This window comes from Macrobrachium rosenbergii, chromosome 37, assembly GCF_040412425.1.
Source record: "Macrobrachium rosenbergii isolate ZJJX-2024 chromosome 37, ASM4041242v1, whole genome shotgun sequence".
Lineage (NCBI taxonomy): Eukaryota > Metazoa > Arthropoda > Malacostraca > Decapoda > Palaemonidae > Macrobrachium > Macrobrachium rosenbergii.
Genome location: NC_089777.1, coordinates 27,976,417 through 28,003,586, shown reverse-complemented (window position 1 = coordinate 28,003,586; position 27,170 = coordinate 27,976,417). Strand labels below are relative to the sequence as shown.

The 27,170-nt window shown below is 35.7% G+C and overlaps 1 protein-coding gene across 17 annotated transcripts in view; it reads right to left on the bottom strand.

The window, feature by feature from the left end:
• LOC136825438 (uncharacterized) overlaps window positions 1-27,170 on the bottom strand; it is a 71,779-nt gene that overhangs the window by 28,213 nt on the left and 16,396 nt on the right. For 3 of the 17 annotated variants that reach the window (XM_067081868.1, XM_067081864.1, XM_067081867.1), the window contains exons 8-10: window positions 25,855-26,113; window positions 20,626-20,745; window positions 13,689-18,136 (exon numbers count right to left, since the gene is read on the bottom strand). In XM_067081868.1, coding sequence (XP_066937969.1) covers window positions 16,856-18,136; window positions 20,626-20,745; window positions 25,855-26,113 — 1,660 coding nt within the window. In that variant the 3' untranslated portion in view covers window positions 13,689-16,855. Of the gene's footprint in view, window positions 1-3,496; window positions 3,737-4,567; window positions 4,681-9,773; window positions 10,261-10,672; window positions 10,817-13,423; window positions 18,137-20,625; window positions 20,746-25,854; window positions 26,114-27,170 lie in introns of those variants that run through there. The other 14 variants (XM_067081874.1, XM_067081881.1, XM_067081875.1 and 11 more) reach the window with 13 other exon arrangements.

The following is a 27,170-nucleotide window of genomic DNA, read 5'->3' as shown; positions in this document are numbered from 1 at the left end:
ACTGCTACTTTAGTACGGTGATATATACAGTAACTAATTTTTAAACATCACAGATGAAAGATGGTACATAATCAACTTTTGATTAGTAAGTGATTAAAGAAATGAGCCTTACCTTGCTGAGTTCCATTAATAAAATTATATACAAAAGAAACAGTGTTACCTTCACTTCAGACAAAAATGGTTGAAGTTTAATAAACAATAGAACTTGACATCCTACCTTAACTGGGTTCCATAAATAAACCAACAAACAATATGCATGCATAACCCATTTGCCTTTCATGTACAACATGGTATTAAAGTGTCAATACCTATATTACTATAATTACTATAATGAGATGCATTCAAACTTTGGCACTAGAGTGCTAATGTTCAGTACTCTGGTATCACTACTTGTCTGAGCAACAACTCTACAAAACATGCAAGTTTCCTAGTGTTTAAGTAGGTTCACAATGTGAGAGACTCAACAGGTTATGAACTTTTGCACATTCTACCAAAAATTAGGGGGAGTATACAATCATGCAAATAATTCATTTGCAGATAACATAGAAGAGAAATATATACAAAAATTGAAAAAGGGTCAAATTAAAAGAAGTCAATGAACAATGGCCATTTTTTATATTACTGTAATCATCACCTTGCCATTACTACAAGATATCTGCAAAGGTTAGCTATTCATGAAAATCTATATATGGTTTCCAAATGTGACAAAGGGAATGAAAATGGTGTGCTAAGATAGTAAGTACTCAACACTGTGTCAATATAGACAAATGAAAACACCATAAGCAGTTTTCAACTTTTTCCTTTTAACAGCTTGGGAAAATGACTTTTTGTCTGATATTAAAGTTTATACTCTCCATTATAAAATTCAAGTTGATCTCACTTTTGTTCCATTTCCTACAATAGAAAAGTTAAATGTAAAATTCTCAAAAAGGCAAAATTTTCACAATTACTCCTATTTATCAATTTAAGGGCTGTGACAATAATTAGATTGTCTTCTAACAGCAATTAATACTATTCATGACAGAAATTCTTCTCTAACATTCACAGTTTAGGAGTTATTTCAGCAACTTATTAGGAGTTGAACAGCAGTGCATTAAGTAATATAATTATAATAAACTTTATACTAGTGTAATTTTTGCCCTGTAATCCCTACGTTTTGTGTAAATTGTGGACTGCATAGATTTCCTTAATTTTTTCATTTCTTTCTTGTAATTGCCATGCATTTATTGAAAATCCTTTGGATGAGTCCCAAGTCTAAAAAAGTAATTATCATATAAACAATTCCCAAACGTCACTAAAAACATTTCTTCCCAAATGTATTTCCTCTCTCTTAAATAAATATTTTTCAACGTTATGTCAAATTTTACCTCTATGGAGTTACATGCAAAATGAGTTCTACCCACTGCATTGGGGCAATTTCTGATTAACTTCCTACCAGATCTAGGACTTTATGGTCATGTTTTCCTGTGGCTTCCAATCTGCCTTCATCCTGCTGTTTTCCTGTTTAAAAGCTTCTTACCCCTTCTCATTACATGACACTCTTTGACAACACACCAGGTCTGTGGGTAACTTCATTTAGTGATTTCGTCTTCCATTACACTCTAGCCACATACGTTAGCATTCTTTAGCGACACCTTTTCCTAGTCCCCATATTTTTATTGGCTAGAATGGTACAGGCTTTATACATACATCAAACTTTTGCTCTTCTATGCTGTTGCCGCTACTACTTCTGCCTTCTTAATACCTGCTTCACAAAACAATGAATAATTCAGTTCAATGTTTCTCCATCTTCTCTTCCTACATATTTCAGGTATCAAAAGTCCATTTCTGCATTCATGCTCTGTACTTCTGAACTTCTCCAGTGATACCTTCTATAAGATTTGGTACAAAGTACTGAGTCCACTCCTACACCACTTCTATAGCACCCAAACTTTTCCTCGCCAATCATCATAACGTTTGTTATGTTTATGCAAATCTTCACCTCCTCTTCCACCTTTTAAGTATTTCAACAACTTCCTCTGAATCTGTCATTAAAACTAATAACTCTAATAGCTTCTTCCAATACTATTATAAACAAGTGAATCGGTAAAGATCATTGATGAACACCAAAATTTATCATAAAAACATTTGATATATCTTGTTAAGGTATGGTAACATCTGTATAGTCCAACAATTCTTTCAATCAGTTAAGGACGCAACAAGGTAAACTGCATCTCTGCCATATTTGCCCAATTAATCTCTATAATTAACAGGTTCGAATTTAACCATACATATATGTCAATGCTCATTATTTTCCATTTAACTTGACTTCTTGAAAAATTTGGCATTTAAATCATTTACAGCAGGAAAGTCCATCACAAGGTCCACAGGTCAATAATATAAGGGTGCGGAAAAGACAATCTCTCATAATCCACAGTGACGTAGGAAACCAAATGGAAGAACATCACTGTTCCATACAAAGTAGGTTTTAAGTGAAAGCTTAAAGTAAATATATTCTGTAATAAATGTAACAAATTTGGTAATGTGAACAAAAATGCATGTTACGGAAAGAGTACTGGGTTTTCTCACATTCAAATAGATATTACCAATCCTGAGCTGACACAGAGTTATTTACTGAATGAGTTTCATCAAAGACTACAAAGTAAAAGAACTACAGCCTTAAAGAATGCACTTGTTTTTAACGTTCATCTTTATTATATTAAGTATATATAATAACCTTTACTCAAATGAATCAAAACACTTGCTTATGAATTGTACAGGTTAAAGAAACTACAGTAATCATTTAAATGAACAAAAGGTGTGACTAATCTGCTTCAACTGAACATGTGTCTCATGACCCAAGGGAAAATTTATAGATCAAATACTATTAACTAGACTAAGACTAGCAAGCATATAGTTTTTTTCAAAGGCAGCCAGGTATCTGCTTGTTCTGGTAGTTAAGTGACTTTTCCAGATCCATGAATATAAAGTATAATCTTTTCCTTTATTAACAATCCTTCTCCAGCAATAGTCTCTTCATAAAGGCCATCCTTGATATGTATATCTCTGGCATGATGCCAATCAATATCATTTTAAAAAGATTTTCCTCCGCCTTCCTTCTAGCACCTTCAATATTTTCATAGCAAGCTCAAGAACCTTATTCCTCTGCAAATTAAGCACTATAGTATAACCCCATTTTTTGACATAACTGTCCTACTCTTTTCCCACTTTTCTGGCCCCATATCTTCTTATAATTAGGTTTTCTCTGATCTGTTCAACTATTCACAAACAGGTTCTCCAATTGCTTCTTATTCTTGATGATCTGGGAATTTTCCATTTTTCATGTTCCTGAAACATACTGTAGCCTATTCACAGGTTCCTATCAAGTCAATGTCCTCCCATTTTTATTACATTATTCCTTTTCTTCAACTGTGTCATATTTTAATCTGGTATGAAAACTTTTGAGATCCTTAAACTATTTCTTCTCTGCAAAGTTCAAAGCTTAATAGTCACATGTTCAATAATCAATGCTTTCAGCACTTATTTAGGTCCAGCACTGTTATCTGTAGTTTATGTTCTAGTCCCTCCCAGATAACTAAGTATAAAATCATCACCAGACAGTTGGCGATTGGCATCATCAGTTTTTTCATTTTTCTATATTATATTGGTGATTCATATTCTATACTTGTGACGAAGTTATTCTTATCATGAAAATCTTGAGTGTCTTTAGGGCATTTCATGAACCACCAGGCATAACCTAGAATTGTTCATGCAATTACAATACCATCCATTCAAGTTTTAGGGGGTTCTAAAAGGTTTACTTTTCAACATTAAACAAATCTTTTTTTTGTAAAAGCAATTCAATCATATGGAGGACTCATTAGCATTTCGAACGTTCTCAGACAAGAGTGTTCTGATGTCTTGTACACAGAGGCTGAGTAGCTAAGAGCAACTGTTTAAGCATGCATGCCTATGGCCAACTGGTGGGTATTAACTATCCTACTCAAAGTTTTGTGTAGACTGGATGTAACAGAGAAAACAAGGGGATGAGGGGTTGGCAAATAATACATGACTCATAGGTTTGTAAAAAAAAAAAAGCTTCATGTTACAGAAACTTTTTTCTTAACAAACCCATCAATCACATAAGAGTCAAAATCACAACATAGGTGGGAATTGAGCAGTTAATAGTCTAAGCCATTTCACAGGTTCAATGGATTCAGTGAAACATTTAGGGACAAAACAGGTCAAGAACTACATGTCCAAACTGTGGTCATGGGGTACAGCAATTAAGTGAACAACCAAAGAGAAAAGTAATAGTCTGTACTTGAGATTCATCTAAGAAGAGTGCTGAGATCAAAAACAAATCAGGAAAGAGGGAGAAGTTTGTAACTCAAAAGGCTAATCTCTTGAGAATGAATGGCTAAAGGGCAAGGATGATGGTTACAAGGAAAAGGAGTGCACAATGTGTTCTGCTACTGATAAACCTTTAACTCACTGTACCTAAAAGCATCAAGTACCACCCCATCCCCTTGTGCATAACATTTATGAGGTGAAAAACTGGCAAAGGCTGAGCAACATCTCCACATACCAGCAATTACAATGGCAGAGATCTCATGGTTCCACTTGAAAGTTAGGAGAGTTGAGTCAGCGAATAATGGCTCCCACAAGACATGAGGTCATCTGCGTTGTTCGGCATCAAGGCTGGAATGGCAAACGGAGCACAAAATCAAGATGCAACAACCACTCTCAAAACAAACCTCAGTTCCCTCTGCCAAGGCTAGAAGTTTTCTGCCTTTTTTGCATGAACCTTGGGGCACTATCAACTCCACTGGCCTCCACCTACACAAAAATCTCCATTACTAGATGACCCACGTTTGGATCTTGATCCTTCCTGGCTCATTAATTGTGACAGTGTGACCTTGCATTCTGTTAATGTGGCCAACAATTAAGGAACCAGGAACACACTTTCAGTTCCCAAAGTTGATTTTTACTTTATAATCTGCCTCTAACTTGCTGACAAGGTGAACTTCCCGCCCATGTAGTGAAGTGCCCACCAAGAGGTCTTCTGATGCCCTATGAAACCACATGGATGCCTAAGCTCGAATGAACAAGGGTCTATTTGCCACTGAAAATTGGAGATCTAGAACAACATCCTCCCAGGATGCAGCAAGTATGTATAGTATCTAAAATTGCAGCTGACCAACACTTACATGGCCATTCAAATTTGGAACTCACCTAGAAGCAGTTGTTGAGGACCAATTTCTCCAGCATAGACAGGTGATCCAACAGAGACTGTTACAACTTGGCTCAAGGACTTGGCTGCTGCTGAAACTCTTGGACCTGGCTCATGTTACTCAAATGTCAAACTCCATACTCATTTCAACCTCCTGATCTGCAGCCCAAGTTACTAGAATAAGTTGTACAAACAAGCAAATTGCCTTCAAAGTTCCACTGTCGTCTTAGCTATGATTAACCCAGTCATCCAGGTAGCTCCGAATCATTATGACAAACTCGAATGCCCACGCTGTCACTTGTTCCAAAATCTAGTTGAAGGCCTGCAATTCTTTTACCAGGACAAAACACGGGGCATGACATTGGAAAACCTTGCCTCTCTCAACAAGCCCCATTGATGAAGTACATGTGCATGGCTGGCCAATTCCATCATGATCATCATCCTCTGGCTGATGACATTAAAACCTGATATCCTTTACCTGACTAAAAGGGCAACCAGTCCTGAACACAGTATGCTGGCATGAGTGCAGCAATGCCTTTTTGAAGGGTTAGAGAACTGAGCGTCAACAACTAACTCCTGCCAGCTGGTGATACACATGATCTCCCACTAGTGTCAGTCTCTGTGGGGACAAGGTAGTAAGTGATAGATTACATGAGGCTGGAGGCCTGGAAATATTCTCCATCAAGGATGGCAACAGTGACAAGTCAGGTTAAGCAACCCTGGAAGTAGTAAAACTTGTGGAGAGACTATGGTCAGGCAAGTTAATGGTAATTATTAGTAGCAGCCTCTAAGTTTCATCCTCCTCCTTCGAGAGCTTCAAATCTGCAAATACGTCCCTGGTAACTGTACCAGAACTCTACTCAATGGTCTTGTTGCCAGTGTTGATGAAAAATTGTCAAGACATAATTTAGGTGCAGACACTTCTCTTTTTGGATAACAAGGTCACTGAAGCATGTAGGCCTTGCAAAACCGTCCATCACTCAGAAAAGGATGCTCTCTCTTACATGACCCTTACTGATTCAATCAGAAGATAAGGGGGTCTTGGGAGAAAATATGCAAGAACTTCCCAATATTCTGTCCAAGGTCATAAGGGCCAGGAAGACTGCAGTAAATTGTAAATACTTCAATTGATGATGAGTAACTGTTGTTTCTCTGGATAAGGAAGTCACATCACTAAGGATAGAGCAAGAGAGAGAGAAGGATGATGATGAGCTCCTGAAGACCTCTCTTTGACAAAGCACATACTGTACCATCTCTTGAAGTTTGCTGTTGACAGACATGTTCCCTCTGAGAACGTGTGAAGCAGTGACTAAGACACATTCGTGGAAGAAAAGTAATATTTTGCTACATCACAAGACTATTCACACCAGTGACTACACCTTTCCTCTGAGGAACTGGATGAAAATCAGCGCTGTTGAGAGAAGAATGCCTGGAGAAAACCCCCTAAGACAGCCACAATCCATCATTGGAAAAACTTTCCTTAAGAGCTCTGCCTCAAAAATACTTGGAATTTCTGCTGGACTTCAACTGCAGAAGCAGCTCCAAGGGAAGACTGTCTAGGTCCTGGAATCTGGAAGCAGAAAAGTCTCCTAGCCTGGGAGGGTGCAACAACAAACCAATTAGGAGAGTAACAAGGAGCAGCAACATGGTTGCAATATCAACAGCAGCATGCAGCAGAAGTGACATCAACCATATGGGAACAGTAGGTAAAACTGAGGCACCTGCCATACATGTAATTAGCAGAGGCTGCATGGCAGAAACTGCAGGGATAATGGGTAGAGCAGAAGCTGCTGGTATCACTAAAGTAGGCAGTGAAAGAAGTGGTGCGGAAAGTACAGTTACAGCGTGTACAGGAGACACAGCAGGCATACAAGAGCAGGAACTGCTGAAAACCCAATATTAACAACCAATGACACCTCACGTTATAGTCAAAACAGTGTGCAAAACATAAGCAGGGGACCCATTAGAAAGATAAAATAGCAAGAGCAATAGAAGCAGCCATCAGTGAGGCAGGACAAGGCATCACAAGAGAAACCATAAATGCAGCTGTCACTACAAGCAACACCAAAGGAAGAAGCAACGTCAGTTGCAGCAAAAAACCAGTGGACTGAATATATAAATACACAAAGTAATAACTAGGCAAAGATATGTCAAAAAAAGATTTTTATTCTGCACCTGGCCAAGGGTCAAATTCATTGCTGGTACCTTCAACATTGAATGAGAAACAGCTTGGTACATGGAAATAAGACATTCCAAAGCTGCTAAACCAGATTCTCTGATATCACAACCCTTGTCTTTCTTTAGCCCCGTATGTCCCATTCTTATAACACACCACTGGCCAGCACACCTGCCCACAGAAAACATCACAGACAAAACCAGGAAAGCAGCACTAACCTCAGCAAGTGGCACACAGCTGGTAAGGGTCCATCACCAGTGAGAACATGAAAAAGTGGTAGAGCCTTCCTGGCAAACCAGACCAACTTTGTTTAGGCATACATACAATGGGCCATTATAACACAAGAAAAAATTATTAAAAATTATTAGCATACACAAGGCCACAACATAAACCACTCCACAAGCAGCAAAAACTATTACACAATACAGCCATATAAGCAGAGAAACAGAGAATATTACACAATACAGCAATATAAGCAGAGAAACAAAATAAGACTTACACTACTGGAAAACAACCTAATAGATATATCAAATATGGCCAGCCAAAGAATAAGGGAATTGTTATTTGGGCCAAACAAAATTCATTGATACAAAATATACCAAAAGTACTTGCAAAAGTAACACCTTGCCTTTATTAAGTAAAATGAAGTAACTGACAAACTTGCCTCTTAGCATCAACTACAGAATCAGACATAATTAAAGGGTTACACACAACAGACCAAAGGTATGTAAAACATCATATATAAAAGAAAGGGATACTAAAAGGAAGCTGGCAAGCCACATCCTAAAAGCAACAATTTTAAAAACTAATTTTTCTGGGAGATAACGAGAAAAATTAATTAGATTAGACAATGAAATGAACTGATAGTACAGAGCAGAAACATTGATGAAAAGGAGTTGGTGTTTTCCAAAATGATGAACCCAAGCTAATGAGAAACTGCACTGATTTGTAGTCCCAAGTCTCAAAAAACTTAACAACGGGTCAATAGGCATACATGGGTGAACAGTTACTCTTGGTTACTCTGCAGCTTCTGACTACAAGACAGACACACACATCAGAACACATTTCTGGGGACACTTGGCCTACAAATGAAGGCTCTATATGATTGCTGGGTTTCATATGAAACATTTCTGATACCATTCATCAAAAAGATAAAAAATATTTTCTTCATACAACACATTTCTTTATTAAAGTTCACTTTACTCATGCCACGACAAGTAACTGTACATTAAGATATTCCTAATGAGCCTAGCTGGAATGGTTAAGCATTCCTACTAAGCCTTGCAGGAAAGCTCATACTCCCCAAATTCGATAGAAGAATACCTATCTTTATGGAATATTAACTCCTACTTATTTTTAGATCTTTATAAAATTTTAGCAGCTCAAGAATGGATGAATACAAATATTTTTTTGTCATCCATTTCATCTTTCTAACATGTCAAAATGAAGATACACTGCTTGCCTGACTGTTCAAACTAAAAAAAAAATTAATTAATATTCCACAGAAGCAATTGTACTCAAGATGTCCAAGAGAACAATTAAATCGAGCCCATAAATGAATTCTTTTACTACTATAATAGGCTTGGTTCACTTTGCAATCTGATAAATCTAACTTTGGGAACAAAACAGTACAACTAATTTGATCTGATTAATGAAAATTCAGCTATAAAGCCAAGCACTGGGGTGCTTTCAGCCATTCAATGCTTATGACAGTGAAAAGGAGTTGGAGTCGGCCAGCAAGATGGAAGAAAGGAAGTGGGGAATAAAGGTTAAGCAAAAGGCTGGGGGCTAAAGGGATGTTGCAAAGCCTTCAAAGCACCCCATGAAGTGCAATGATGGCACTGTCCTCTCTGGGGACTAGGTAAAATTGACTCATGGGTGACAATTAACCCACCTTGTGTGTAAGAGAACACAATGACCCCCACCAATAAGTAGTTAATATTTCAAATAAAAATAATTTCTAATATATAAATTTCTGTGGCCTTCTTGAAAGACCTGTAGCCCAACCAGATACTAAAAGGAATCTTACTGCTTATCTGGTCAATTTCAAAAGATTATTCCAACTGAATTATTAATCAGTTCCTTTTTCCGAGTAAGGTATAACACTTAATTAACCTTACTAAATAAATGGCTAAATAAATATCTATCAGCATCTAATAATTAAAATATTCAAGTTGCTATACTGCAACCAACTGAGAAGTGCTAACCCTTTTTTTGTGAAAACTAAATATCAATTAGGATCATTTGTCGTATACTCAAAATTACTCAAAAAGGGTTACTTAGGATTGGAGAGAGATTTACAATAAATCTTGTTAAACTATCCAATAATCTTACAGCAATAAATCACTGATGCCTAAAAACCAGAGCTGAATGAAAGAACTTCAATACTATCAATAAAAATTTCTTTGCTACACGCAAGAATTCCACATTATAGGACAATAATTTTACAAAAATAGCTGTGCTATCAAGAATTACTTCACAGGACCTTGATGCAAAAAATTATAATCACCAATTTTTATCTTGAGATCACCAAGAATGTGATCCCACAGTTAGGTATCTCATTCCTGGAATCATGCATTTGACAGCGTGTAAAAACTAACACATAAAAGTACCTTTTTCATGGTAAAAATGGAAAATGATCGTAAAACATCAGAGCAATTTGTGCCATTTGCTCATCAAAAATAAAAAAAAGATGCCAATTAATACTCACAATAATCCATTGCTATTTTATACTCTAAACCACTACTAAAGCCTATTCTCTTTGTTTTACACTAAATAAAACTTACTACATACTAAGAGCATTCAAAAAAAAAAAAAAAGCAAAGCTTAAGGAACATAACAAATGGTAGAGTGAGGTCGTTCTCATAAGGATCTGAAAAAATAAAAACAAGGGGGGATGGGTGGTTAGAGAAATACCATGCAAGAGCACTGACGGTTCAAAATCTACAGGGGTCATGGCACTTTCAAACTTGAAAACTTCAGCTACATACTTTGCTTTTTTTTAACTTTACTGCAAGCTAACATGCAAATCTATCAATGTCTACAGTACCATGCATTGGATATTCCACTACATCAGAACCCGAAGTGCACTACCATGTACAGGTGGGATAACAAGAGCTAATGATCTACTTGAAAAACATTTATTCTTATATAAATATATATGAAGAACAATTAGCACTACATTGAAGAGCATCAAAATTTTACCATATTACCAGAATGCTAGAACAAAGAACTTCAAGTATTAAAGTGTAAGAGCAATCATTCAAGAATAGCAGCTTACACACCTGTAGGGGGTTGAAATGATGGTCGTCGGACAAAACCTGAACCATGCAAAGGTGGGAGTCGGAGCCCTCTAAATTGCTGCACACCCACGGCATCACATATGGCCTTCGTCGGGTTTGTAAGCTGCCATTCTTGAGTGTTACCTACTGTATGTATAAATAGGGGAATTAGTTTTGTTTCCTTATTAGCTAACCCACCTCACTCTACCAATACCTATCACTAATCTGTGAAAGTGGTTTCAAAATTAAAGTGAAATGATAAAATCATATGTCTTATGTCGTAAGTCTTTATTGCATTCAAATAATGAAATGCAGCTGAACAGCAGCTACTTTGTAAAGAGCATGACAAATAAAAATGATTTAATGACCTTTGACACTAAAAAAATGACAAATATTATCTAAGCAAATATTAATATTGCTTAGCAAAATTTAACAATGTTCTTATAAATTTCCATACCACTAGTTTATAAAAGACCATTAATCTGACTCTCAACTGTATATATTCATACTGTAAATGTAAGGTGTGAAACACTAAGTAGCAGTTAATATGCTACTTCCATACCATATTTAAAAATGGAAAATACATGACAATCGATGTCATTTCATCACATTTAACACTGTGTTTATTCACTTCTATAAAATTTACCCTGTTATCACAAGTACTTTATAAAAACATACTCAACATAACCATGATGAATGAACAATAAACATCGTTAAAATGATGTATCTTAACATTCTGAAATAAAGTGAACAACCTTTCTCACAAATTCAAAATTGTCCCTCTCACAGCTTCCTACAAAACAGTAGTTTATTGTACTTGATGGGTGACTGGTTTACTAAAGCCTAATTTTTCACTATACTAAAAATCAAAACTAAAACATTGACCTTGTTATATAGCATCCCACCACTTGGTAAACCTGTTATGTGTCTTTTTATTCAGCAGTGAATAATGCCTCAAATACTGTTCTACAGTCATCCTTTCTAAATATCAAAACTTAGGAGGAAAACAAATATTGAAATCTGAACACAAAAATCATATATATGTTAATAAATTAAAAAAAGAGCAAAGTAAAAATCCTGAAATAAATGGATCACAAATTTCAGTTTATGGAAACCTTGTACAATTTACATGTACTTCATAAAACAATAACATTATGAATGCTATATAAAAATATGACCAAGTAATTCCTAAGCCACTAAATCCATAAGACTGCTCTTACAGGAAACATTCATGGACACTTCCATATTTTCCCAACTAGCTAAGATTATAACCCTGCCATCATCTTTCAAGGCTTTTGATTCAACTTCCGACAGATATGCCCTCTCAATGTTGGATGAAGGAAACTCCCTCAAAATGAAATGACTTCACAATAAGCAGTGCATCCTCAAAATAATGAACGGCTCCTCTGAATAAGAATGGTCTTAACATTTTATTAAATGACTTTGTGGCACCTAATAACTGAAAACCTTTCAATCAACCAAAAATAAAAGTACATATAAATGCCTGATACTTTGCAAGTCACAATAACATTATAAAGACTGTTATGACTGAAGAAGAATGAAGCTGACAGCTTTAAGGCAATGAAAGGTTTAGCATCCAGTATGAAAATGAATCCTGCTTCAATCCTACAAGCTGGTGACAAAATAATTAAAATGTTTGCTAAACCAACCCCCTCTTTGTTTACACATTCTGAATAAATAGCACGATCCACTATTTTTACATATTACTACTAAAAATCATAAAAACAGTATTCTGTAAGTACATGTAACTGAAGACCCAAATCAAGCAATAATGAATTTAGCCCCAAGTTGATGAATACTGGTACAGTACTTGAAAAAGAAAAATGTATACATCTTTAATATGAGCAAATCATTATAGAAAAATTGGACTAATATATGTAATACTGTAAATGTAGCCTCTGTTTTGCCAACAATTGGAGGAAAAGACTTAGAAAATATGAAGGTAGCTAATTTTTTTTCTTAATAATAATAATAAAAAAAAAAAAAATAATAATAATAATAATATAAAAAAACTTTGGAAAATCTAACTTTATATACCAGTTACAGATCACCGTACACTGTTCCCTATGTCTAATCAAAAGCTGTTAACTCAAAAGCTACTGTACTCTTATCCGAATGTACTCTTATCCGAATCATGAGGGCAGTTCACCTTCCGACATCCCTTACTCAACTCTGAAATACTGCTTTGCTCACAATTACTTTGCCACTACTATAACCAAAAACAATACCAATTCTTACAAATATCTTGAAACCTTAAACAACTTCACAATTACTTCTATTGTTCTGTAAACAGGAGACTATCAGCAGAAAAGCAATATTTTTGTACCATCAACATGTGAGCAATCCTGTCTTCATATAAGGATTAAGAATTCAATCTTGAAAAAGAATTGAAAAACATTTCTATCCTAAAGTAAATATTCTGCAAGTATTGACAATATCAAAGCCAACCGGACTACATCCATAATGCATTCTGTTTACCAATAGGAACTTTCTAACACAACAAAGGAGAATGAGAAATGACTTGAGGGCATCCCAATGACCAACATCAATCAGTGTTGCTAATAAGAAAAATTTCAAGACAGCTTCAATAAAATAACATTGTCTTCTGATAAACTTGCTAATAAGAAAAATTTCAAGACAGCTTAAATAAAATAACATTGTCTTCTGATAAACTATCACATAAAATGAATAATGAACCACTTACATTGAGATCATCATTTCTGAAGGCCGAACTGTTTACTGATAAATTATTGTAACTCCTATACTCTATTACCTGTACTTTGTCCACACAGTATTAACATTAATGAATCAATTTTTTGCCAATATGTATGACTTATCAATTATGGTCCCACCTCCTGTGTAACTTCTAACCTTGTGCAATATTTAGCATACAACTTTACTTCCTTGAGTAAATACTCACTGTGAAAAAAAGTAAAACTAAACAAAATAGCATGAAATAAATCCAAGAACTGTCAAATATTGTATAATTCATACTGTAACCAAGTAAAAAAAAAAAATAATCACATGCCAAATAACTAAATACAGTGTCATCAAAACCTAAATGTATCCAGTACATTAAAAAATTAAATACACTCAGCCTCTAAAGGACCCAAAACTTTTCAAAAGAGTAGTTATGACTGTGCTGGCAGTCTGACACTTCCACTGAATATCATACCAAAGCTGATCCCAAGTAATGTAAAATTACAAAGTGATACTGTATACGGTAACTTGGAAAGTTTTCCAAGAACAAGCATTTTGTTCCTAATGGTTAAATTACAAGCAGGTGTCTTCATATTTAGCATATATTTTTTGGAAAAACTTTAAAATGATGAACAACAAACTCATAACCTGATAAATTAACACACTGCACAAAAATTACTCAATGTCCCTACAAGTACGTCCTCAGAATTCCTGCAGTGACCATATTAAAAATATCCTTGGCTTTGAAAGAAAACCAAATCATATGAAGTTCAAATTTCAGTACAATAAACCTGCTGTAATACCAAGACAAACCTATGCAAGGCAATCCTCTAGCTATACAATTCACTGGCTTTGCAAAAACCTACCATCAGTTTTATCCTTTCCAAAACCAATTATCAAATGTTTAACGAAATTCATTTTCACAAAGATATCCATCAATTGTTTTGATTACCATTTCCTCGCTCAGTTATTTCATAAACCACCTTTTCTATGTTGCAAACTCAATATATTGCAAAACATTAGTACACAAAGTGAAAAACATGTGAGCTAAATTTTACAAAACAGAAAAAATTACAATATAACAAACTAAGAAATGTTGATGACCTTATGGTAAGAAAATAAATTTAGGTTTGCCTACTAGAATTTCTTGATAAACTACCAGCCACATCAAAATGTTGTGAAACATTAGAAAAAAACAATAGACTTCAGACAATACCACTCTCTCTTCAATTGCATTTACTTAAATCTCAGTTAAAAGGTAGAAAATAGTGTAGATGGAACAGACACACTGCCACTTAATTTTTTATATCAGGTCAGGAAGGTGGGTAACTTTGCACTATTTTCCTGCATACCCAATATTAGAAAGGAAATTCCAACTTAGAATGATATGCTACTTGAAGTTTAAGAAAAGACTGAGGAGTATATAAACCAATTACATAAACTATGAGTTTAGGAATAACATTTTAACTTGACTGAAGCCAAATCACTAGTACAAGGACAAAGTTTCTACATAAATATGAAAAAAAGAAGAGTAATATTTTTGGAAAGAACCAGAACTGGTAAAAGGCTAGTTTAATCTAACAACAACAAAAACAACAACATTAGGGCAAGGATAAGTAACAAGATTTGACGACTAAATTAAAATGCCTTGGGTGGAGGAATACGGAGGTTAATAAGTGTGAGATAAAAAAGTATTGAAGTAGTGTGGTGACAACGCTAATGACTACCACATTTCACGACATTCTGGTTTTACTATAGTTGTCTTGTGACCTAATTTTCTAAGAAAAAAAAGAATTGTAAGTATTTCCTAAGAATTTAAATCATAAGACTGAATTTTCTAAACAACTTTAAGAAATTGAGCATAAGATCAAACAGCAGACAGCATGGACTCTACAAAGATTAACTTTGATCAACTAAAAAGCCTACCTCTATATGTAAAAAAATTCCCTAAATTAAAGGCAGTATTGTGAAATCGAATCTGTGGATATGGACCAGTTTGTGTTTGAGATGTAACAAAAACAATAAAGGACATATGTAATTACATGACACAATAGTCCATTAGCTAGTTCTACAAAATAAATGATAACAATGTAAAGGAAATTAACTTATCTTCATTTCCTAAACAGTAATGTACACAGAAAAATTCCCTGAACAATTTCTAATCCTATCGATGGCACTGCTCTAATGGCTGGTCACTATGGTACCGTTTGGAACAAAATTTTACTATACCAGCATATTAGCAGTATTGTTTATGTCTTTTATAGGGTAAAAGGACTATGAAACCCACATCTCTATAAGAGCTGTAGTTACAGGGTCTATTTCTAAATGTGTTTCCTATTTTTATTAGTAATTTGTGTCACAAGTTTATCAACCTTAGCTATTTTGATTTCTGGGGAAACTGTCATTACAAAATGACTGGAATGGTGTGATATATGACTTAAAACACTTTGCTGATGTCATTTAACACTTCCTACAACTTCTATACTAAAATATTATTAACCATATTGATCCCTTAATTATTACTCAAAAGGACAAAATACCTTGAAAAAAATAGATTTTTGGTGCAAATCCACCAATAACCTAACATATCTAAAAATTATAGCTAAGGCTGTCAAGAAAATAAACACTTGCCCTGGTTTATATTTTTATAAATTACTGCACAGACACTGAAAACTACACTGCTTTTGCAAAATGCAAAGTATTTCGCATCTCCCAAGCAACGTCTACAAAGTGAAAATATTCGTACAAAATATTAATTTAAAACTTTCTTATTTTATTAAACAGCCAATACTTAAAACAAAAAGATATTTCCTTCACTTTGTGATGATTATTTAATAACTCTTGGCACCTTCATAGAAATCAATAATAATGATGAGAAAGAAAAAACAATTTTGAGCAAACATACTTGATAAAAAGTTAAATGCTCTACTTTTCAAGAATCCTTGCATAAAAAAATGCATAATTGTACTTCAAAAATTAATGAGAATCAGTCAAGTTACACGTGAGCACAAGCATTACCTGTGTAAGAGTTGTATTTAACATTCTAATTCCTTTAGACCTTAAACTACCCATTGCATCTGTATTTACTCAACTCTACTTATTATGACTATATTTCAGATGACTGAATAAAAAAAAGTTCCAATTCTTATCACATCCAAAACATTATAAAATGTCAATGACCTCTAAAACTACAACCTCTTATGCAGTTGTGGATTAAAAAAAAAAATTAAAATAACTTCTTAAGATTACCTGTTGATAACTGCTTCAATGTTTTCTAAAGAAATGGTTGAACCCAATTCTGAGAAACTCCTATACTTAGGAATATGTGGACTGGCGCAAAACATAAAGGACTTAGCATGTGGAAAGGCACATTATTAAGGCACTTCTTCACCATCAAAATTTTAAAAAACCCATTATGAAATATGATTTTAAAATCCCCTACAAAATCTACAGAAAAATGAATAGTTATACAGCTCCACACTCTTCCACCTTAACTGACACCTTCTGAACATTCAGTGCAGCAGCTTTCCTGGCGACATCTAACCCATCAACCACTTTACCAAAAACTAAACTGAACGAGAACTTTTTAAACTCCCTATCCTCACACCATATCATGAACTGGGAACCGATCAATCCACGCCCTGACTCACTGGTACCTACTCCTTTAAATCTAACCATACCAACTTCATCTTTGAGAGGGCACAGATCTGCTTCAAATGTGGTTTTATCAAAAGCTGAATAACCTCCAGTGCCATCATCATTCTCTACATCACCTCCAGCAAGAAACCCTTCCCCACTCTTGAAGAAATGTGTCCCTTTATAACCATATCCATTCCTGCCTGTACATAAAGCCACAAAATTATCACACATCCTAGGAGCTTTATCTGGCCGTAACTCAAACACTATACGTCCTAGCATCACTCCATCTACAGATAATACCATCCAACAATGGGGGAACTTACCAGATTTTACCATTGGCGACACAGGCTTTACAATGGGCATCTTTGTGGAATTCTCAGGAGGAGTTGGAGGAGGAGGAGTTGGCTTCGCTGGTTTCTTTGCAGCATCTACATATGACACTGGATGGGGTTCTTTCTTGTCCGTTAATGATTCGAGTTCTTCTCGACCATTTTCTGAGGGTTCCGAAGCAAGAAGAGAAAGATTGGACAACCCTAAAGACAGAGCAGATGTTACGCAATTGGATCCAACACCAGCTGCACCAGCGGACATTCCAGCAATGCCGTCACTGGAACCTAGCAATGAGCCTGCTTCAATGGCTTCCGTTGTCTGCAGTATGTGCTCTAAATTTATAGTACTAATTTCATGGCTCTTTAAACCACCTAATTTACCATGACTTAAACCGAGGCTATTATCTAAAATCGAAGTGGACGTAATCGATGGGGACATATGGGACTGCAATGAGCTAGCAACGGAAATGGGAGTTTGTTGGTTAGGACTTATCGGACTAATCGGACTAACAGAGTTAAGTTGCAGCATTCGAGACGATAAAAGATCAGACAGCATATATAGTAGTAAAACGTTTGCATTATTTCCATACAGTGCGTGTTGCTCTAAAGACGAGTTCATAACAAAGGCTTCTTCATTTCTGAACCCTATCGATGAAAGCACCGAATCCAACGCGGACTGTTTCAGTTTTATTACTATGGCCTCTGTCGCATTATTAATAGCCGTTATAGCAGCGCACTGATTAATCTGGGAAGAAATAATGGAGTTGTAAGAATGGACCTGAAAAAGGAGAAAAGTTTTTTTAAGAAACATTTAAAAAATAAATCTCAGCAAAATTTGCACAAATATTCTATACAAATGCCACTGAACTGGAATGCAGTGATCAAAAATTACACAATACAATAGCATGAAATATAATTTTGAATACTGATCATCCTATAGTTCATAACAAACTATTGATACATGTGACTTATGTTTCTACAGATATTTGCATTTCATTAACATTTCACTCTCAAGCCTAAATTATGATTATGCAAAGACAAAGAGAAAGACCCTAACCCCTTTTCATTTCCACAGTAAACAAGAGTGGGATGGAAGCAGAGCCTGGCTTATCCCCAAAAACAAATGCCCTGCCTCTTATATGATAACAGATCGTAAGGAAAAACTAATGCAGTTGATATCTTTAAAAACTTGGCAATAAGATGTTTTATCTGCCTAGTAATTAAATAAATGATTTTACAGTGGCCTTTTCCCCTACAGGTTAAACATGAAATACATTCATACCACTTTACTCTGACCAGTGCTCATTCTGCCTCAACTCCTACCATGTGTAGGTCTTCATCTACCCGTTCTCCATGATCTCCTCAAGTCTTCCTAAAGGTCTTTGTCCAACCACTAATGTATTACTGCTCTTCTAACCAAATGTTCCTCATCCATTCTCATCCCATGTCCTCACCATCTCAATCACAAGATCTATTTCCAAACGCTTGATACCATACTACAACTTTCCACAAATTCCTCATTCACAACACAATTTTCCCACCTTACACCATCCATAATCTTAACATTCTATAAAAGCTATTCAAAATTTTCCTCATCAATGCCCATGTTTCTGCCTTGTATATAAACAAAGTCTCTGTTCTTTCTTTTCATGAGGAATTTTATTATGTAAAAAGAATTTCCTATATCTCACAACACTTCGGCCTTGCTGAAGCTACTTTTGTCCTGCTTTGCAGTCAAATGTGTCCCAATCACAACAGAAATAATAAACCTTTTCTAAATCTAGACCATCTACTACAACAGTTCTCAAATTTACTGCCTTCCCCTGCAATAGTAGTTGTAAGGAATTTTGGGTATTGAATATCTCTTATTTAAAGTATAGTTTGCTGCACTGAGCACATTATCTGCCACCAATGAGCATGTTATCTGACAAATTATTACATTCAATACACACCAATGAACATGTTATCTGCCAAATTGTTACATTCAATACACACCAATGAGCATGTTATCTGACAAATTATTATAGTCAATACACAGAGCTAGCTCTCTCTCTCTCTCTCTCTCTCTCTCTCTCTCTCTCTCTCTCTCTCTCTCTCTCTCTCTCTCTCAATGAGCATGTTATCTCTCTCTCTCAAATTATTCTCTCAATACACTCTCTCTTCTCTCTTCACTCTCTCTCTCTCTGGTAAATCAACTGTTATAGGACCAGTATGTTTAATACAGCATCAGGAAATAGTTTAGGGGTCAAGAGATATTTGGTGATGTTCAATTTCTGCTGGCAACTGGCATCCTTAATGCTCATGAATCTAAGGGAAAACTATTTTTTGCTTTTAGGAGGTACTTGCAAGACTTCTCATTTACCCTAATTGAATGGCATTTGCAATACAGAACAGACCATTCACCTATTTCCTCCAGATCTTGAAATTTTTTTTAATCCTTACCAGCAATAACAAACTGTTTTTGTTTCACTAGCAAACTTGCATTTTTGTTAGTCAACACCAAGCCTCATCACTTAACTGGATAATCTAAGCAAAAGATCCTAGCAACAACCAAGAGACTCACAGCTTGTTACATTTTGCCAATATTATGATATCCCACTGATGATAAGTGTTTTCTGTTACTTAGCCAGTCTTCTATCCAGTCACCTCCATCTATACCTCTACTGCTTAGTCTGACCAATAATCTGTTATGTTGTACCTTTTCGAATAACTTCTTGAAATTTACGTAAATGTAACTATCGCTCCACTATCATACACATTGAACAAGTCTTGGAAGGAGTCTAAAGGTTAAGTGTGATTTATCATATGAATGCTTGCTATCTAAAATTAAAATCTTACATTCTCAATGTCTCATTATTTTATCAGCTGATAGGTTCTGGTTGTTACACAGGAACTGAAGTTAGACTAATGAGTCTGCAGTCCATGGTTTATTCTTAGAACTCTTCTTAAATATTGAGAGAGAGAGAGAGAGAGAGAGAGAGAGAGAGAGAGAGAGAGAGAGAGAGAGAGAGTGTTTTTTGTATAAATATTGTGAGAGAGAGAGAGAGAGAGAGAGAGAGAGAGAGAGAGAGAGAGAGAGAGAGAGAGAGAGAGAGAGAGAGAGAGAGAGAGAGAGAGAGAGAGAGAGAGAGAGAGAGAGTCTTACATTGCAACCCTCAAACTTGAAAAACTGCAGTTAGATTTCTCTAAAACAATGAGTTAACTATATACAATATCATAATTACAGTCAATCATGCACACAGGCAAAAAGCAAGAGATAAAACTTACAGTTTGGAGGGATTCAATTATCTGCGGTAACGAATTTTCGTCGGTTAGGGCCTCGCTAGCCCTCGTTAGGTCAGCTAGATGCTCCTGTAATACTGCTTCTTCAAGCTGCTCCCCTTCTACCTATTGTTTGAAAATAAGGTTGGATATAAAAATCACAAAAAATACAGCACTTGAAATGTTTAAACTTATCAAGCTATTATATAACATACTGTTTACTCAAATATGAACACTGCATCTATAAAAATTCAGAAGTGCAACTGTAAAAACAACTGATATTCTTTCAATCCTATGATTTCCGATTAATTCTGACTTCAGCTTAATAAATCCCACCACAGTGTTAAAATGTTATATTTATTAAGCATTGTCCATTTCAATGTCAAGTGGAAAGGTTATGCATTAAAATGTTACGTTTGTGTAAAAATATATATAATATTAAATACTAAAATAATACATGACAACATAATCCAAGGTTTTCACACAGCACAACTCAACCTAGCATAGGAAATGTGAAAAAACATATCTACTATTTTAGAAGTGGGTGGAATACAAATTATGTATAAAATCTTTTGAAGGATACATCTGTTAGCAGGAAGCAAGATGAAACACTCTGACCTTTGTTAATCTCACTAAGTTTTCATAACATTAACTTATGATAATGATAATTCCTTTTCTATTTAGGTACCAACAGTAATGACAATTTTAGAAGGGAGTATTGCAAGCTGTTGAATACAGTAACAAATCCACCACTATGTTAGCAAAACAATGTGTGTCTGCTGATTCATACTGAATAAGTAACTTCCACTTGCACTAGCACTTTGGTAATCCATTATAATAACCTAATATAGATTTCAGCTACATAATGAGTGCATGCACGTGGACATATTAATTATTAAAAAATATAGTACACCAATATTATCTATTTGGTATTGTAAGAAAAACTGAAAAAAAAATCCTTACTGCCAGACAACTGTCCTAAGTTCAGGCTATCATTGTTTGATTAATACACTAAATTCACTGACACACAATTATATTATCATCAGCTTATTACGAGGCATTTATCTAAAGCTAATATAAAATACAGTGCAAGAGAGAAATAGGGAGTAAACATTTATACAGACAGCTAAATTCATAATTGCTTACAGAACCAGAAGCTGCAATTTACAGGTAACTGACAAATGAACTGTAAACATTCAAAAGTAAATTTAATTACTTTCAATACAGTAATAATGACAGCATATGTAAATTGAAATTTTTGTAAGCAATCAAATTCATTTTTGTCTCTAATCTCTTCCTCTTCTGTGTATCAAAATCTCATTCCTAGTTCTGATCAAGTAAATATCCCTTAATAAAATTACGGTTAATATAACACACAGTGCTTTACATGTTGAACCACAGTTTCCACCAGAGATATACAACAGACTAACATCAAGTTGGTTAGGATATGTTGTGGACAGTGGAAAGGTATATTGCTACAGTAATATATCTTTAATAAGCCCTACATACACACATTTGGATGTAATGTTTCACATATTATTCATGCGTAGATCCCAAAATGTTGTACAAAATGGTAGCTAAAGTACTTGCTCAGCATCAGCATAAAAACACACATACAAGCTTACATACTGCGCATGCTTCACTTTTAATATTTTATTATGCCTACCAGTAATGCTGCATTTATTACTGTAGTTAGCAGCTTACAAGATCCTCCTCAAAAGTTTTAATGAAACAATATATAACATGAGAGGAAAGAAAGAATGAGACAGATTTTCACAAAACAGCTACACCAGCTCTAAGTTATCATGCAAGCATGTCTTCGTTACTTACCAGGAGGCCAGACATTTCCATACTCTCTAAGGTTAACGTGCCAGTGTTAAAGACATGCTTATGAGTTAGAATGCATACTTTTCGTATTTGATAAAACATTTCTAAATTTATGCAAATTCAACGTTTAAACTCAATCTTAAGAATGAATCCTATATAATGCAATGCTGTTTGCCAATGAGGTAAAAGCACAGCATGAAAACATTGCGTATGCTACATACTACAACTACAAAGGGAATCAAACTAATACATGCTTTTACAAAAACCACAAACATGACAAACCAGCCATAAGACCTGAAAGATTCAAAGCAGTACACATCAGTATGCATTCCAGAACTGATATTTCAGGCTGTGTCATTCCTGTTATAATGGCATTTCTCCATTTAAAATCAGTCAGTACATATGAAAAACTTCATGACATACCACCAAAGGCCTAACAAAACTAAATTACAGACAAGTTTTATAAATCTTTTCATCATATCATCCAAGTCAAAACTATACTATATTGTATGTGCCAGCCTATGAGAGACATCCTATGTAGATGTGTAGAGTATTCATCAGTGCAAGCTGAAATTGATTGCTGAATCCTGGTAATAAGGTACTGTAGTGAACTGATTATGAGTGTGTGTGTGAATGGGGGAGCCCCTCCCCAGTCACCTGCCTTCACCAACTTTTTTCAGTATCAGGGACTATGTGGGAGGGTTTGAGCTGGTAGAGCAGAAAACCAGGAGCTTCCTGTAACTGTGTGACAAACAGGTATGACAGAGTACCTGAAAGGCAGGTCAGTAATGGTACTTGTAGACAAGATAGGGAGAGGCACCAATCCTTGGAAGTTGGTATCCAACTGTCTTGAAGGACACGGACTACTAAGGTATCTGTCCCGTAATTCTTCCACCTTGCCCAATGACAAAACTGGCATCATCCTATTTGTGGTAGCTGGATATGGGCAATGCCAACCCCATCAGCCACCTCCCATTTTCCTCTCCTGACCTCCCTTCCTAATTGGGACTGAAGGGGGAGGCTGAAAGAGCTGGGAAAGCTCCTGGTCCTTCCAAGAGGAGGAGTCTGGGTTCCTTTGTCTTGATTTGTGGAGGGTCCTTTGTCTTGATTTGTGGAGGGGAAGGCCACTCCTGACACAGTAAGAACAGCCACCCCAAAAGGCTTGGCCGTGGTTCCAATTGTCACCTGGGACCACACAGTGGATCAAAGTCTCTCTCCACAACCTCCTCAACTTCAACTCTTTAGAAAGTTCAAAAGTCCTTCTAAGCCAGACTACTCTCTTGTCAGAAGAGCACACAAAAAAAGCCTATACACCTTTACATATGTAGAACTTCCTCTGGTCTGTCAACAATAAACAAGTAACTACCTCAACCTGCTAAAAGCAGGGAACCTTCTGATCACAGATCAGAATGTTAACCTAATCTAAGACAACAAGAGTAAGCAGCAACCACAGCAGTCCATCAACAAGATGGGCTCAACGAAGGGCAGTGGTTATGCAAGATCACTAAGCTAATGTGATACCAAATAATCTCTCTGTTCCAACATTGTCTGCAGGGGTTCTGAAGGAGAACCCTGAAGTCCTAACAGATTCCCCAAAGCAAGAATTTGTATCCACAGTCTGAGTGCTCTGACTGTATAAACAAACAACTGAACCTAGCAGTTCAATCACTGAATAAGAATTCAAGGTTAACTTGCAACCACATGAAATCATGATCAAAATTCACATAAAATTTTGTATGATAATTCAAGGCCGACTCATAATCATGCAGCATTGTGGTCCACAATCCCAGACTTACACAGAATCAGTTAAAACCAAACATGAAACTATGGATGAGAAATTACTTGCACTATCATGCAATTCAGGAACACCCCAAAATACCTGCACAATCACATATGTGGTTTGCCACTACACTTAGCGGTATGAAAATGCAGCTGCCTTCAGCACATGACCCCTCTGTTGCATGCACATATCCAGGGATCATGTCCACATATATAAGGACTTCTAGATGAAAGAGACCCCACCCATGGGATTGCATAATCATGTGCATATAAATCAACATGATAACTAGCAGTATCACACAGCTGCAACCATGTAAACCTCCAGTCTGTAAGCATAAGATCCAAGGATCATAAAAACATTGCCAGAGGTGGTAGGACTGATTCTTCTTTGCTGTTATCATTCACTTGTCTTGTTCAAATGCATGTTGAAAATTAAAAAAAAAAAAAAAAAAAAAAAAAAAAAAACGTACATAAAATAAAAAAAACTAATATAATTTCAAAATGATGGTCAGTCTGAGGGCATCAAGATATCTTGGCTGCACCAGAAGACAATAGTTGACAGCTGATGAGTGAGGGATTCCCCCCCACTAACCTACCTACCAGCAATTGACCCGTTGTGGCCGGTTGACATATATGTATGTATGCTTACTTAGAGCTTTGGAGAGGATTCTGGGTCCATACATACAGGTTGAAGATTTCACGCCATACAGTTTGAACGAATTTTGCAGGAAAAATGTTCCACATGCCATAAATCACTAAAGATAACTGTTCAGATAGCAGTACATGTATCAGCACAAGCTGGGAGATAATCATTCTAGCTTGAGGCAGCATAGGGGAATGTTGTCCCAACTACCCATCCAAGGATGATTCATAAATATTTTACAATAAACATACTCAGAATTTATTACAGATTTTAGTTCTTATCTGTTATGATATTGTATGAGCTTTAATTATAATTTTACAGAATAAAAATATTAAAAAAACAAATTATATCGACTGTTTTTGGAAAAGAGGCCCCCCACACAGAGATATTCACTGTCAACCTCTCCTGGATGGTACAGAAAATTTTTTAGAATTTTTTTTCTTATACCACGTGCATAAGAAAAAACTTTTTTTTTTTAATTGGCCATCCTTAAATTTAGCCTAGTCTAGGGGTGTGCATATATATTTAGCCCAGACTGTGAGGGATAAATACACTGAACCTTGTTACCTAGTTTCAATGACCAATTCCAACTCATGCTGAGGAATACCCCTACATACAAGGATATGGCTTGTATTCCTACCAGATCAAATGAAAATTCTTCCATGTTTTTCCTTTGCAAATTTCTTATACCACTTGCTTCAGTCAATATATAAAACTTATTACTGTAGAATAGGTTTTACCATCAGGCCTTCTGATGGGAGGACAACAATCAACACTACTGCTTTAATACCTTGTCTAATGGGTAGAAATACAGCATGGCATCAAGAACATAGCATACAACTTTCTATGGCAAAAGCTATCAGAGAAACTCTGGTAAATACCAAAGCAAACTTAAAAATGCTAACTCATGTGAACACATACAAAACGAAAAGTTTACATAAAAGTGAACGACAATGAAAAGTAATTATAACTTCACATACCCTTACCTTTCTACGAAGTTCATCTACAAACTTTTCTACACTATGCACGGTTCTTTCTAAACGTTCCTTCATGGATGCCCTCATGCTCATGGCATGTCGTAATTGCTTAAGGGTTAAGTCACGAGTCGTTTGAAGTTGACTACTCAATAAATCTCGAGCCTGATCCTCTGGGATGAGCTGATGGCCCTGACTACTACACATGTCATCTGCCGCAATTTTCGGACATGTGCAGCATACCATTGGCAAGGGACTACTACCAGCTCTGCTGTAAAGAAAGAGACAGCATTGTATAGTACAAAATTAAATTGTCTACAAACAATCCCCAACTTCCTCAAATATGCCAGATGCAAATTTTCATACAGTCCAAAAAGAAAACTCCTAATAATTGTTAATAATAAAGTACAGTTCAGTATTTCTCCCTTACAAACTAAAGTGCAGTGTCAGCCCCCATGACATAAGAAAATATAACATTAATAAACAAAATAAATCCCCAAACTAGAAGTTCATAAAATCTGATTTCAAATTTCAGGCCCTGCCACCTGCCTGGGTAGCATCATGAATCACTACTAGTCAACTTGGTAGAAACTTTTTCATACATTCAAGGGAAATACCCTAAAATCCTATCTGCCTTTAACCTATTAAAGAAATATGGCAATAAATTTGGAAAACATGAAAATGACAAGCAATTTTGTAGTTTCACTAAAATTAGTTCACTTCTCTTACCTACAGTCTTTCTTTTCCTAATTCAAGGAACAAATACTTTACAATACACTTTTCTCGAAAACCCATTAACTATAAGGTAGTCTGATTTCACGTGGATGGACCCAGTTGTAAGAACTTGAAAGATTATGCAGGGAGAAACACTCCAATGTGCATGTCCAGCTCACATTCTATGCCCTAAAAGGCAAGACATCATTAGTCTGAGTCAACCTCCTAATCAAGGAATGCAGATTAGAGGGCACTAGTTTATTCATAAATAATGAGTTTGTAGAGAAACATGACTTACTATGGAAACATCATTTGTAGTCTTACAAATCCACAAACCCAATCACAACATAACCTGATTTGCTATTTATGAGGGATGATGATGCAGAAGCACAATGGAAATGGAGGAGACACTCAGGTCTCCCACAATAAAGGGTAGTAGAGCATTTATGGCCTACACAAATTTATAGTTTCACCAACCACTTGAGGAGCAAGGGGAAGCACTCCTGGATAACATATGCCTGAATATGTGCAAGAATAAAGGGGAATATTATGAAGCGGATGAAGAAGACTAACCTTAAACCTTCCCAATCAGTGAAATATGACCTGCTGCAACC